This window comes from Panthera onca, chromosome Y (assembly GCF_046562875.1).
Source record: "Panthera onca isolate mPanOnc1 chromosome Y, mPanOnc1 haplotype 2, whole genome shotgun sequence".
Lineage (NCBI taxonomy): Eukaryota > Metazoa > Chordata > Mammalia > Carnivora > Felidae > Panthera > Panthera onca.
The window spans coordinates 7,468,847-7,483,023 of NC_138358.1; the positions used below are offsets into that span (position 1 = coordinate 7,468,847).

Genomic DNA, 14,177 nt, shown 5'->3' on the forward strand with positions numbered 1-14,177 from the left:
AGCTGAATAAAGACAGAGGCCTCTCACATGTATCACGTTGACCTTGGCAAGTTTCTCTTCTGATTGTTACCATGACTTATCACTCTTAGTGATTCACCTAGTTTGGAGTCATCCTTTCATACGAAGTGGATTTCAGTTGATCATGGTAGGTGGTCTTTGTAGTATTTTGTGAATGAATTGTGTATGTGGTGATGATGGATGGACTATGCTGGTTGCTTTCAAAAGCCCTTACACGGACGGTGTAACACGTTTTCTACCCTTGGAATCCCATACGGTCTCTTACTACTTTGTGTATGACTTACCTGAAATATCATGAATTGGTAGGTAGTGTATAGGTTTTAATGGCACTGAATGCCCTACTGGCCACTCACAGAATTCGTTGACGCTTTGCTCTTAAGCACACAAGGCTCGGTCTTCCCTAAGATGCATGAAAGTGAGCATGGATACTAACTAGGCAAACTGTTTGCTGCTGCTGTGAAGAACAGCTTCGTGAACTGTGAGCTGTACCAACACACGTATGGAACCCTAAGCAAGGCACAGTATATCGGTATTCTTTGAAAGGGTAGAGTAGTAATTTCAATTTGGCTTTCAGTGCGTTGCATGACAAGGCATTTAATTAGCTAAAACCCTCTTAGAGTCGTGTTTGATTGCAAGTTGTGTGTACTGTCCACCGCTAAGTGTCATTTCATGTTAGATGGAATTAATGGAGGCTGAAGCACCCGTGCATTCACCTCTAAGACAACCCTCTTGAACTCGTGAAGAATTATGGGCCTTCTCAGGTAAGACTAGGTACAGGTCTTTCTCAAGGGCATAATCTTAAACACAGCCAAACCTAAGGCAGCTTTGGGCAGCCCACCGTGATAAGATGTGCAGACATTGTGACCTCACAAAGCGCCTGGTCTCCTAGCAACTGCGGTGTAACTCTCACAGCCTGCCGCCTGATTTGGCTTCATGGTAGGAAATGCATCAGGGCCCTGCGGCGGCCGCGAGACCTGGCAAGCGCGGGCGGCCCCTAGCGGCCTTGCATCCTGATCAGCATGAAGAGGAGGCGGCGCTGGCCCAGGGAGGCCCTGGCCCCGGCCGCCGGGGGAGGAGCCTCTAGCGCTGCAGGAGGGGCCGCGCTGGAGGCGCCTGAGGAGAAGGTGGTGTACATGCGGTGGCAACCTTCGCGACTGTCTCTGGCCAACAGCACCAAGGCGCTGATCGACGCTTTCAAGCTATTCCTGCCCCGCAGCACGGAGTTCATGAGCTCAGACACGGAGCTCTGGAGCTACCTCTGCAGCCTCAAGCACCAGTTCTCCCCCCACATCCTGCGCAGCAAGGACATCTACGGCTACTCCTCCCTCCTGGCCCTGGTCCCGGACCCCCGGCACCAGCCCCCCGAGGCCCGCCTCCAGACGCGCCGGCCAGCTGCCAGGCGGAGGCGCCACGGAGCCCGGACGGTGGCGGTCGGCCAGAGGAAGGTGCCGCCCCCGCCGCCACCGTCCCGCGAGGACAGCAGCCCCCGTAAGCCCGCGGCACCCGGGCCCTGCTCCAGGGGCCGCTCCCTGGAGGAGAGTGGGAGGGCGGCCACCCCGACGTTGACCACCTTCCCCACCATTCGCATAGCGGGCGACGTGTGGGTCGAGAGCAGCCTGGCAGAAGCGCGGCGCCAGGCGCGCCAAGTCCTGGGAGTGAACCTGGAACCCGTGGTGAGACTCCGCCGCTTCCCAGTGCCTGGGCGTGAGATGCAGGCCACCGCCGCGCGACCTCTAAGCCCCGGGACGGGTTGTGCCTGGAGGGATGAACCAGGGACAGCCTGGACCGCGTCCCCTAGTGTACTTTATGGGCGAAGAAGCACCAGAGGGTCCCGGCCCGCGCCCCCGGGATGCGGCGCCTTCTTCTGGGACTCCCGGGCAGCAGTGCCCTCTGCTGCCTCCCAGCACCGGGTCTGCGGAGGGAGGAGACCCCTGGACAGCAAGGGAGGTCCCCTTTCTTCCTAACCCCAGATTGAGATGTCTCCAGGACTGTAGGGGCAGATCCATGTTCTCTCTTGTTCCCTCGTTGGTCTGAAGTCGTCAGACTTCCACCCCCACCCCCTCCAAAGGAATTTGGTTCCATGCTTGTGTAATAAAGCTAGAATTTCCTTGCTGTTCACCCACCTCCTGGCTCCTCCCGCCCCATTTGTTTTTTCTTTCTTTCTTTCTTTCTTTCTTTCTTTCTTTCTTTCTTTCTTTCTTTCTTTCTTTCTTTCTTTCTTTCTTTCTTTCTTTCTTTCTTTCTTTCTTTCCTTCCTTCCTTCCTTCCTTCCTTTTTTGACTGCCACTCTTTCTGGACGAATATGTGTGGAATATTCCATATATTCTGTGGAATATGTGTGGAAGATCAAATATGTGTGGAAAGTTGTTGCAATAGTTGGTATTCTCAATACCAGTTGCAATAGTGGGTATTCTCAATCCCACACCTTTCTGAGTTTTAACTGGATTCCAAAGCTTTGACCAAGGATATTGTCTAAGAAATTCAAGCGTATCACTGTTAATAATGTAAGGATTTGTATGGCTTTGAATGTCATGGGCTCGGTGATTACAAACCAAAAGATTCAAAGTTCAACTGTGTACACATTCTTAAGACATTTCTAAAGATTTTATATTGAAATGTAATGTTTATGTTTACTGAGCTCCTAAAGGAAATGGTAGACACTTGGAAGGATTTGTTTAGTAAAATTAACTTGGGAAATTCTTTATAAGTGGGTAAAATTGAAAGTGCATTGAGAAACCACACGGTTTCTATTACAAACCAATGAGTGAATTTCAAAAAATAAATGAATAAAAAACTGGTGCTGGTTATGGACATGGATGGAATCCACTCGGAAATGACTTGGCCTTGTACCAATCTCACATACTGATCTGGGAATCTTTCCAGGATAATTTATTTTAAAATAGAAATCACATAGTGTAAATGAGTATGGGTAAGGGTGGTGACTAAACCTGCATACATAATAGCCGTTGGAATTCTCTGAAGTATTACTGATCTAGAGCGGTGGTACATTTTTTTTTTGACACCAAATAACTGGTTGAGGTTATCTTTGGGCAAAATAGATTTTCCTCACTTGTTTTTGTCGTTGTTGGATAACAGGAAATATCCACATTACCATGCATTACTCTTATCAATATCATGGCAGTTGGTTAACAGTTTTGGTCCAGGACTTTCCTTTATTATCTTATGTCCATGCACAGTTATGTTAGCAGGTATTGGTCTTTTGTTTGACAATCAAAGACCACAGGGATCAAACAGGAGAGCCACACAGAGTACTTTTCACTTTTATGATAGTGTTTATATCCTGTGGCCCAGCATGGAATTCTTGATTATCCAAGTGACCTCAGTTCTTTCTTGGTGGCAGCAAGACTTAATGGTGTTTAGTCAGTGGTGCCACAGCCAGATTTTACTGCGATATCGGAAGGGCCAAGGAATGATTTTGTACCATTATTCTTTCAAGTTTAAGTATTCTGCAATAGAACCATCCATCCCAGGCTGAAACATGACCTATTAAATCTTCCATACTATGGTTTCTCTCTGCTTGGCAGCTTTTTAGGGGAATAATGAGAGTTGTGATTTTTTTTTTTAATTTTCTTTTAATGTTTATTTATTTTTGAGACAGAGAGAGACAGAGCATGAATGGGGGAGAGTCAGAGAGAGAGGGAGACACAGAATCTGAAGCAGGCTCCAGGCTCCGAGCTGTCAGCACAGAGCCCGATGTGGGGCTCAAACCCATGGACCGTGAGATCATGACCTGAGCCAAAGTCGGACGGTTAACCGACTGAGCCACCCAGGCGCTCCGAGAGTTGTGATTTTGACTCTTGGGCTTGTAGAGTTCAAATGGCATAGCTTCCTAATATACAGTTTCCCAGTAAGCCTCATATTCTTTTTTTCACTACTCAATGATAATGTGTTGTTACAAATACTGCCACATAAGTAAATAAAAGTGAATAATTATTTAAAAGATGCAGAGGGTTAAATTATACTCGTTTCATAGGAAGCTTATATAAATTTTCGTTACTAGCTTCCATGGCCAATGGTATTTCAAATACAGAGGTTTTTCTCCCCCTCCCTTCCCAAATTAACTGTTTTAGCTAATTAGCCCCTGAGGGAAAGATACATATTTGTACAACTTCCCTATTGTATATAAATGTATAATAATTAAAAATGAATCCAATGACCATATTAGAATGTAATTTCAACATATAGCTTACCGAGGTAGCTTCCCAGAGGGTTTTGAAATTAGATGTAGCTGGGAGGATAACTTTGCTCAGCACAGCTTTGAAACACAACCATTGACACCATGCAGTTATTTGAACTTAACTGAGAATCTTAGTTTTTCCCTGCTATACCTTGTTACTTTATTGCAATTGAACTTGCATTCATGCTTTGGGTTATCTGGGCTATCTGATTTCGGTTTGGATCTGAATGTCCATCCTGAATTCAATATGTTGTTTAGCTGTTCCCTTAAAAAATATTGCCATTTCTAGTTTAAAAAACAGGATGTTAAAAAAAATCTTTGTTTTTGCTAAGTTTTTAGCAAAACCTTGCTGAGGTTTTGTTTTACAACTTATAAAATGTGAAGAAACAACTAATATAGTTGATTCATATATTAATAGGAAAATGAAAGTATTTTATGTATCCTTTTGGGCAGACCGTGAAAAGGAACTTGACACGGTCGCCTTTCTGGTGAGGCATTCATTTACTGTCTTCTAAAACGAGTCTGCGCTTAGGTTGTACAGATTTTTGAAATAAATCCCATAGTCTTTATTCATTCTCGTACCTTTATATCTCATATGGCACAAGTAAGGAGGAAGTTTATGACCTTGCTAAGCTTGAGTGCCTATATGTGGTGACTGGCACCTCAAATAAGCTTTTGAATTCCTGATGTCATTTTTATCCCCCTTCTACTTGTCACCCAGCAACTTAATTTTCCTTACAGAACCAGTAATGTTATAATTGTGGAGAGCAAGCTTCATTGTTGTTTACTGTCACTGTTGTGCTGTGTGTTTTGTCCAAGTTTGAGTACACAATTGTTCCAGTATAATTTAAACCGGTGGCTGACACATATTGATTTGCTGTGTGCAAACAATAGTACTAGTGTTCTGAACACTGTTGAATAAAAATGCATGAAACATATTTGAATACAAAGAAATCTGAGCAATTTTGAACTCATAGTTTTTTGGTGTTCCAAGGATTGCCACGGAGCTCGTAAAATGAGTTTTTAGTGCATATATAATTTATATATATAATATTTATATTATTTAGTGGATCTATATATAAAATTTGCTTTATTGGTGTGTTTAAAATATTTTTGGTAGATAGTCATGTCTTATGGGAATTAGAACTCAGTTGTTTGTCATGGAATTGAATTGTGTTCTGGGACAGTTTAATGTGCACATATGATTAAGATTAAAAATCTGCTTGTACTTTTCTTTTTAATGTATTAACTGTACATACGTGTTAGAGAATATGCAGTATCTGTCTATTTTCATGATGTTAGAAAGTTTTTGAAATGGAATCTTATGTTTGCATGTGAATCGCAAAGCAATGTGAGAAATTTTTATTTCTTTTGTTAACGTCAACACCCTGGAAGCCTGGAGATATGGTTTTTATGCTATTTTGGGAGTCAACAGTTTGTCAATATCAAGTCTGATGATCTAGTGAATCTCTGAGACAATGCTTCATGCCAGAGTCCAAACCAGTACCCAGTTTGCCACAATAAAGACTTTAAAACTGCATCAAAGTTCATTTTGAGTCCTGACTCCAACCCCCTTCTAGTAGCGATAGAAAGCCTAACACTCACGTATTTTTATATTATAAAAGAACATAAGTGTGCTGCATAAGAGTAGCAGCAGTAAAGGCTGTCCTAGAGAATAAAGTAAAGCCAGAATTTTCATTACAGCCTAGCGGGTAGACGTAGAGTGCTAGCAAGGGCAGGATTCATAGTATTATGTGCCCTGGATTTGTCTTTGTGTCTGAGTTCCTATTAATAATTAGAGGCAGCAACGTACTAACTGTGGATCACATTGCCTGCAGTGGGATGAAAGATGGACCACTGGAAACCATTAGAGCTGTACGTAAGTTACAGAAATACTCTGTGCTTTAGCTTCCTGAAGAATCACATGTGGTTAGTAAAATAAACTATTGGACTACTGAAAGGATTAAAAAAGGATGTTAATGGGTGAACACATAGAAAATGCTTCATAAATGCTATTAATTGGAGGCATATGGGCTGAAAATAAATATATATATGCTGAGAGGTACTTGCGAGTTTAACATCTTGAAAATAGAGTGTGGTCTGAGAAAGCCAAAAGACAAATGATGAGAAGGTAATGTATGAGTGGGTTTAGTTGAAGAAAGAGACAGCAGGTGGTGAGGTTAAGTTGATTTATTAGGTAGTTTTCACTGTTGGAGGTTTTCTAGACTTCCTTAGATATTTGGGGTCTTTTTGTCCTTTGTTCCGAAATATATTTAAAAGATACTGTTACGTATATTAAATTTTCTGAGAATTTATACAAATAATAAGAGTTACCGATCACGAACTTGCCAAATGTCAACACGAAATTTTCATTTTGGGTAAGCTCGGTATTGTTTGCTTTAAATCCGTGTGAGTTTACATGTACAAAACTAAATTTGAAGCAATGTGTGTGAGTTTTGTACTTCCTGTGTTAAAGGAGACAAGTAATTGCAGTAGTTAGATTTGAAATAGCAGAACGTTGTTACCATAGGGAATAGATAGCCTCACAGTTGAAGCATGGTCAAACTCATCTTTAGATTTGGGTCTAATGCCTGTGACTTAGCTCTCTTTCCACTTCCACCTGCAGAAGGAATAACAACATATTCTAGGTTGGGGAGCAAGTCAAAGTTACAGTAGCTGAAATTAACAATAAAAGAATTTCCCTAGATGGAATTTATCCGGTGGCAAGAAGATCAAAACTGAGCCTGGCTGCAGATTTTGCAAGAGCAATGACTTATCGTCAGCACTTCCTGTCTGGGCAATGTCACCTTACACTGAAATTTATAACATGCGGGACATATCCAGAGCCCAAAAGGAAAGCAGTGCACAGAAAAGATGGGACAGTATGTCTCCCAAGCAAATTTGAATAAATATTCTAGGGGACTCAAAACTGAACTTCTCTTACTTTGAAAGGTATTCATAGAAATGTTAATGTTGAGATTCTTCCAACTACTGAAATAAGTTATGTAAAATGTGTATGTATATATATGTGTATATAATATATATATATACATACATATATATACACATATATACACATATATACACATATGTATATATACATATACAAATATATATACATATATACATATATGTTTACATACATATACATATACACATATGTATATATACATACATACACATATACATATACATATATGTATATATACATATATATAAATATATATATACATATATATACATACATATATTTCTCTCTTCTAGGATGTTTTAAAGTACATATTCTTTAAATGTTTAGTAGAGACAGTAGAGAAAAAAGGGTGTGATTTAGGGGTCTGCACTCAGATTAAAATAAGATAACGGAAGTATAGTATACATTCAAAAGGACATATATTATTTTTTTCATGTTTGTTTGTTTTTGAGAGAGAGACACCGTGTGAGCAGGGGAGGGCCAGATAGGAAGCCACAGGATCGAAGCAGGCTCCAGGCTCTGAGCTGTCAGCACACAACCTGATGTGGGGCTCGAACTCACAAACCGTGAGATCATGACCTGAGCCAAAGTTGGACACTTAACGACTGAGCCACCCAGGCACCCAAAAAGGACATATATTATTAAAAGTATTCTGAGCACAGCTTGATGAAGTTAAGTTCAATATACTTGTGGAACCTGCACTCATTAAACAAGGTACCAGTACCCCAAGAGACCACCTGTGCCTCTTTCAGTCACCGTCTATCTCTCCTTTGGGACAGGAATTATTCTGACTTCTTACAGAATATACAACTTTTGCTTGTTTTGGGACTATATAGAAATGGAATTATGTGTCCTACACCTCGCTTCTTTCATTCAAACTTATGTTAGTGATATTCATGTTATTGTATGTATAGATCCTTTATGCTCATTGGTGTATAGAATTTCCTTATATGAATAGTTTACAATATTTGCGCAACGCTTGGTGGACATTTAGGTAGGTTATGCCTTAGGGTAATTATGAATGAAACTTCAGTGAATAGTATAGGACATGTCGTTTGGTGAACATGTTTTAGAATAGTATTTATTTATCTAGGAGGGAATTTGCTGGGTCGCATGTCATCCACCTTATCAGCTTTGGTAAGATTCCTCCAAACTGTTTCCAAAATGGTTATACCAATGTACATGAACTTCTTTCTATAGTAGTGCCTGCATAGTGTCTGTGAGCTCTGAATACTTGATAGCTTTGCCAACACTTGCTAATATGGTCTTTTTCATGTTATCTATGCTGGCAGGTGTACAGATTTTTTTTTAATTTGAGAAATTTCAATCCAGGTATTGTATACAAATAGTTAAAAAAAATACCCATAACATCCAAACTGCAGATCAGGACTTGCAATAAACAAAACAAAAGCTTTGTTTCCCCCACGAACACCTCTTCCCCAGAGGCAACACTCTCTTTTGTTTTCTTTTTTCTTTTTTTTTTTTTTAATCAGGGTTTTTTTTTAAACAGACCATTTTGTATGAACAATTTTAGATTTAGAGACAAACTGCACAAAAAATACAGTTTCCTCACCCCCACTAGTTTCTATAGTACCTTGCACTAATGTGGATACATTGATTATAAGTGTGGATGAGCCATCACTGATTGACACAATATCATTAGACACATTATCATTAACAGTTAGGGTTTATTTTGTGTTATATAGATTCATAAGTTTTGAGAAATGTAAAATGGTACGTACCTACTATTGCAGTATCATACAGAATAGTTACACCACCCTAAAGTGCCCTGTACTCCACCTACTACCACTTCCTCTCTCCCCCTAAACCCTAATAGCCACTGGTCTTTTTACTGTCTCTGAAGGTGTTTTGTTGTTGCTGTTGTTGTTGTTGTTGTCATTGTTGTTGTCGTTTTGTTTTGTTTTGTTTTTCCAGAATGTTATCATAGTTGGAAATGTAAAGCGTATGACTTTTTCGGATTGGATCCCTTCACTTAGTAATCCACATTTAAGTTTCCTCCATGACTTTTAAGTAGCTCCCTTTCTCCCTCTTTTCTTCCCTCCTCTTCCGTCTCTCTGCCTTCCTTTCATTAAGGGAGTTTATTTTTTAAAACAGTTTTTGGTTTACAGAAGAAGACTGGAAAGGGCAGAGTTCCCCTGTTCTCCCTCCTACCCCCCAAAACATAGTGTTCCCTATTGTAAACTTCTTGTGTCAGTGTAGTGCATTTGTTACAACGGATGAGCCAATGTGGAAACTATTATTAACGAAAGTCCCAAGTTTACCTTAGCATTCACTGTGGTGTGCAGTTCTGTGAGTTATGACAAATGCACAATGCCATGATTCAAAGCATTTCACTGTCTTACAAGATGTTTCACTGCCGTAAATATTCCCTGTGCTTCATCTATTATTCATCTGTCCCTTCCCCCCTGAGTTCCTGGCAACCACAGGTCTCTTTACTGCCTCCATTATTTGAGGCAACACTTTGAACTGTTCCAGGTTTATATTCTTTTCTTAGGTATCTTCATGAATATAAGTAATGTAGCATACTGCTGCTTATTGATTTGCCAGTTTTAAGCACCGTCTACTGGCTTCCTATGTGAAGATGACATATATAGGTCACTTAAGCCACCTGTCTTCTCTCTCCTCACCTTCCCATATATTCCTGAACTTCTATCTTTGTACTGTTTCAGTCAGGTCCCGCCAGCCGGTGAGTCACTATTGGTATTTTAAAGAGTTACACACGTGATGGGAAATCCCAGAAGCCAAACAAAGGATGGCGAAGCAATCAGGAATTAGTATCATCAGAAAGCTGTTTCCACCCCCAGGGCTAGAGAAACTCAGAACCACACCTAGCAGGAACTGAGAACATGGGAGAAGAGGCTCTTGGAAAGAAGCTAGAATTTGGAGGAGATAAAATCACTGGTAGCAAGTGGAGCGGGAGAGAGAAAAACCTCTGGGCTTATACCTTCCTCCCTTTCTCCCATCAAACACCCATTGGTCAAACCCCTCTGGAAGCCAGGTGGCAAGGAACCAGGAAACACAGTCTGTGGGAGAAGTGCAGGAACTGGATCTGAGGGCAAAAAGACATAATGGATGAAGTTACATATATGTACCAGTTAGGATTCTCCAGAGACTCAGTATCAATAGGAATTGGTTCACAGGATTACGGAGGCTGACAAGGGCAGACCCAGGAGATCCTGTAGTTTAGTTCCAGGCAGACTCCAAAAGCCTAAGAATCAGGAGAGCTGATGATGTATGTTCCACTCCAAGTCTGAGTCTGAAGTCAGGAGACCAATATCACAGCTTGAAGACACCCAGATACACAACAGTGGATTCTCTCTTACCCTGCCTTTTGTTCCATTCAGGTCTTCAATCGATTGGTTGAGCCCACCCAGTGTTTGTCAAGGCAATATGTTTTGCTTAGTCTCCTGATATACAGATGTTCATTGTACTAAGAAATGTCCTCAGAGACTCACTAGAAATAATGTTTAACCATATATCTGGGTACCCTGTGGCTTAGCCCAGTTAAAACATGAAATTAACCATCATAAGATATAATTTTATGTGTGTATGTATGTATGTATGTATGTATGTATGTATGCATGTGTGAATGAATATATGTTATTTGAGAGAGCGAGTGAGCGAGCATATGCTCAAGCAGGATAGGGGCAGAGAGAGAGAATTCTGAGAATTCTGTCAGTGCAGAACCTAATGTTCATCCTAGTCTTATGAACTGTGAGATCATAATCTGAGCCAAAATCAAGAGTTGGATTCTGAACTCACCGAGCCACTCAGGTTCCCCACAAGATGTAATTTTAAAATAGAGACCTATTTCCCTTGCCTGTACTGTCATTTTTCATTCCTTACATTGTAAGATAAATGTCTTCCTTAACCTTGCTGCACTTTTTCTCGGTCTCCCATCAGCTTTGGACTTCTGTTTGTCATTGTTGTTAACACTGGTATTATGCTCTGCAATCAAGTCTCTTTAGATTGTTCAAGGTTGATTCTAAAACTTGAAAACTAATAAATGGTTTAAATTATTGGGATTATTAAATAATATGCAAACATTAGAATTACTACTCTTTTCCGGGAGTCCTTGGACTTGCTGAATGAGGACATCTCTGGGATCAAGGTGAAATGGGTCCTTTTTCTTTGTATTCCATCAGTGCTTTAAACCACGCCAACTTTCACTTGGCTCATTCAGACTGAGACCATCGTACGGATATTTTCTCGCTCTCCTTAGTTTTCTAATTGCACTTCTTTGTTTTCTTGCACTCTTTCAGTGTTCTCAAATCATGCCACTTATGACATCTTCCTGTTAACCTCTTAGAGGTCACTTATGGACCCTTCTCTTTTCCTGCCTCATTTAGTTGGTGACTCAGTAGGTCTGCTTCATAGCTTCCTTCCTGTGATTTTCCTCTGCTACAGTCCCCATTTGTTTCCATGGTAATATGGCTATCTGGGGAGTGAGGGAGCATTTAAAAGCCTGGACTCTAGAGCAGACGGCCTGGACTTAGTCTTTACTTGTTCCACTTACCAACTGTGTAAGTTGGATGATGGATGAGTTATTTGACTTCTTTATAACCCTATTTCCTCCTCTAGAAGATAATAATCGTAATTGTATGTACTTTATAAGTTTGTTGTGTGGTTAATATGTAATAATATGTGAAAATAACCCATAACAGTGTCTGGCACAAAAATAAACACTGTTAATGTTGGCTATTAAGTATAATTTTTCTTTATTTTTTTCTCTCCTTGTTTTGCTGGAATACACCTTCAGATAACTTCCTAATGAAGAATGAATAGAATCAAATGTTCTGAGTCTTTGCACATCTGAAGATATCTTGAGTCCACTCTCAAATTGAATTGATAATTTTGATATGTGTACAATTCTAGCTTCTTATTTTATTTTATTTATTTTTAATTTTTAAAGTTTACCTCCACATTAGTTAGCATGTAGTGCAACAATAATTTCAGGAGTAGATTCCTGAGTTCCCCTTACCCATTTAGCCCATCCCCCCTCCCACAACCCCTCCAGTGACCCTCAGTTTGTTCTCCATATTTATGAGTCTCTTATGTTTTGCCCCTCCCTGATTTTATATTATTTTTGTTTCTCTTCCCTTATGTTCATCTCTTCCACTCATAGAATTCTAGCGTCTAATGGCCAGTTGCCCCTTCCATCCATTATCCCCTGATCACAACACCATTGGAACTACAATATCTGCTTTTTAGAGTGTTTTTGACTCACCGTTACTTTCACCTTCTTGTATTTTCAAAACCATTCAGTACGTCTGCCGTATGCTTAAGGAAAAGGGAATGGAGGTCCACCTTTTGAAGGGCTTAAAAGAGAATTTATGAACATATGTTAGACTGCCACAGCCTGTCTGCTGGCCTCCTATTATTCACTTTCATCCTGCATGAAAAATACCCTCACCCTACCCCAAGAATCCTCCCTCTTAAAGACCCAACCCTTGTAACATCAGCTCAAAGTCCAGGATTTTTTTATCTAAATTAGGTCCAGGTGTGAATGAGTCTCCTTGTGTGCACTGGTACTCGATTCCACTTTCAATCTGAAGACCTATCAATGAAGACCTATGAATTAAGCATACAACCAAAAAAGGCACACACAAAACACACACAGACACACAGACACACACACACACACACACACACACACACACAGAGAGAGAGAGAGAGAGAGAGAGAGAGAGAGAGAGAGAGAGAGAGAGAGAGAAAACTAACAAACAAACCAACAAAACACAAACATTTCTGTTCCCAAAGAAAGGAAGGAGGTTATCATGAATCACTGGTCCATAACAATTCTGAAGTTCAGCTGGCCCAGGTAGGCAGTCCTTTCATTGTGTCTTAAGGCCTGGGAATGATTTTCCATGGCTCTAGCTCCTCCGGGGTTCTGGCTTTCAACCTCCAAGTCATTCTTCCCTTCTCATGAAAGGTAGCCTGTGTCTACAGCCTTATGGTTGTCTCGGCCTACTTACTGATTGTAGGAGTTTGTGGGTCCAAAGCCTTCTTTCATTTTACTCTCTGGGATTAAGTAAACTCTTCTCTATCATGGACTTTTTCAAACCTTTATAAGGAAAAACACTCCTAAACTTCAAGTTATGTTGTAACAGAGAGAACCCTGTGCCCCACAGTTTACTCTGCGAGGGTATGCTTATGAGAGAGAACACTGGTATTCTCCAAGACCCTTCTTCATTTAGGACACTTTTCTAGCATCTTTTCCCCAACGTCATCTGCTGAGTGAGGTTGGTAATAATTTCACCTTCAATAAGAGTGACATTATTGATGTTATCTGTGCTAACAAAACATGAAATTGTATTTGAATGGCATTGAGTAAGGGCAAGTAGTATCGGTTAAGGACGTGTTCAGCTGTCACCGAAAGGCGGCCATCAGTGGCATGAACAAAGACAGTTTTACTTACAAAGAGGCTGTAGGCTGTGTCCCATTAAGGCATCAATGTCATCTGCAGCATGGAATGGCAGAGCTGCCAATTTCTTTATGACCTACTACACAATTTTGGAAAAAAGGGTAGCAGCCATTAATATAATAATACCAATATTTTTACCACTTACCATCATCAAGATGCATCACATGTGTGAGCATTTCAAGCTCACAGCACATCTGTGAGGTAGAATTGTTGATGTCTTTTGGAGGTCATTCGTTTTCTTCTTAAGTCAAAAATTAGCTGTCATATTTCTAAGGCATGTGGCTTCACCAAATCCCCTCCTAGGATTCCTTTGCTTATCAATGCATCAAGCAAACTCATAGGACTTCTAGAATTTAATACTTGTGAGTCACGGAGAAACCAGTTCTGTCTTATCAAATCACATTAAATACTCATGCCATTCAGTATACTCTCAGATGAAACATTGGAAGGTGCTCCTGTATTAGCGTTGTATTTCTGTTGGCAAGAACCTTGCCTCCTAGGAGGCACTATAACTTTCATATCTATTAGTAATTGCCAATGAAGTA

The 14,177-nt window shown here is 40.6% G+C and overlaps 1 protein-coding gene across 1 annotated transcript; it reads left to right on the forward strand.

The window, feature by feature from the left end:
• The first annotated feature begins 427 nt into the window (after nt 1-427).
• On the forward strand, nt 428-6,851 carry LOC145715001 (coiled-coil domain-containing protein 71L-like). The gene is made up of 3 exons (XM_081794588.1): nt 428-433; nt 1,017-1,817; nt 6,843-6,851. Exons 1-3 carry the CDS (start codon nt 428-430, stop codon nt 6,849-6,851), a joined length of 816 nt encoding a protein of 271 aa, XP_081650714.1.
• The last annotated feature ends 7,326 nt before the right edge of the window (nt 6,852-14,177 follow it).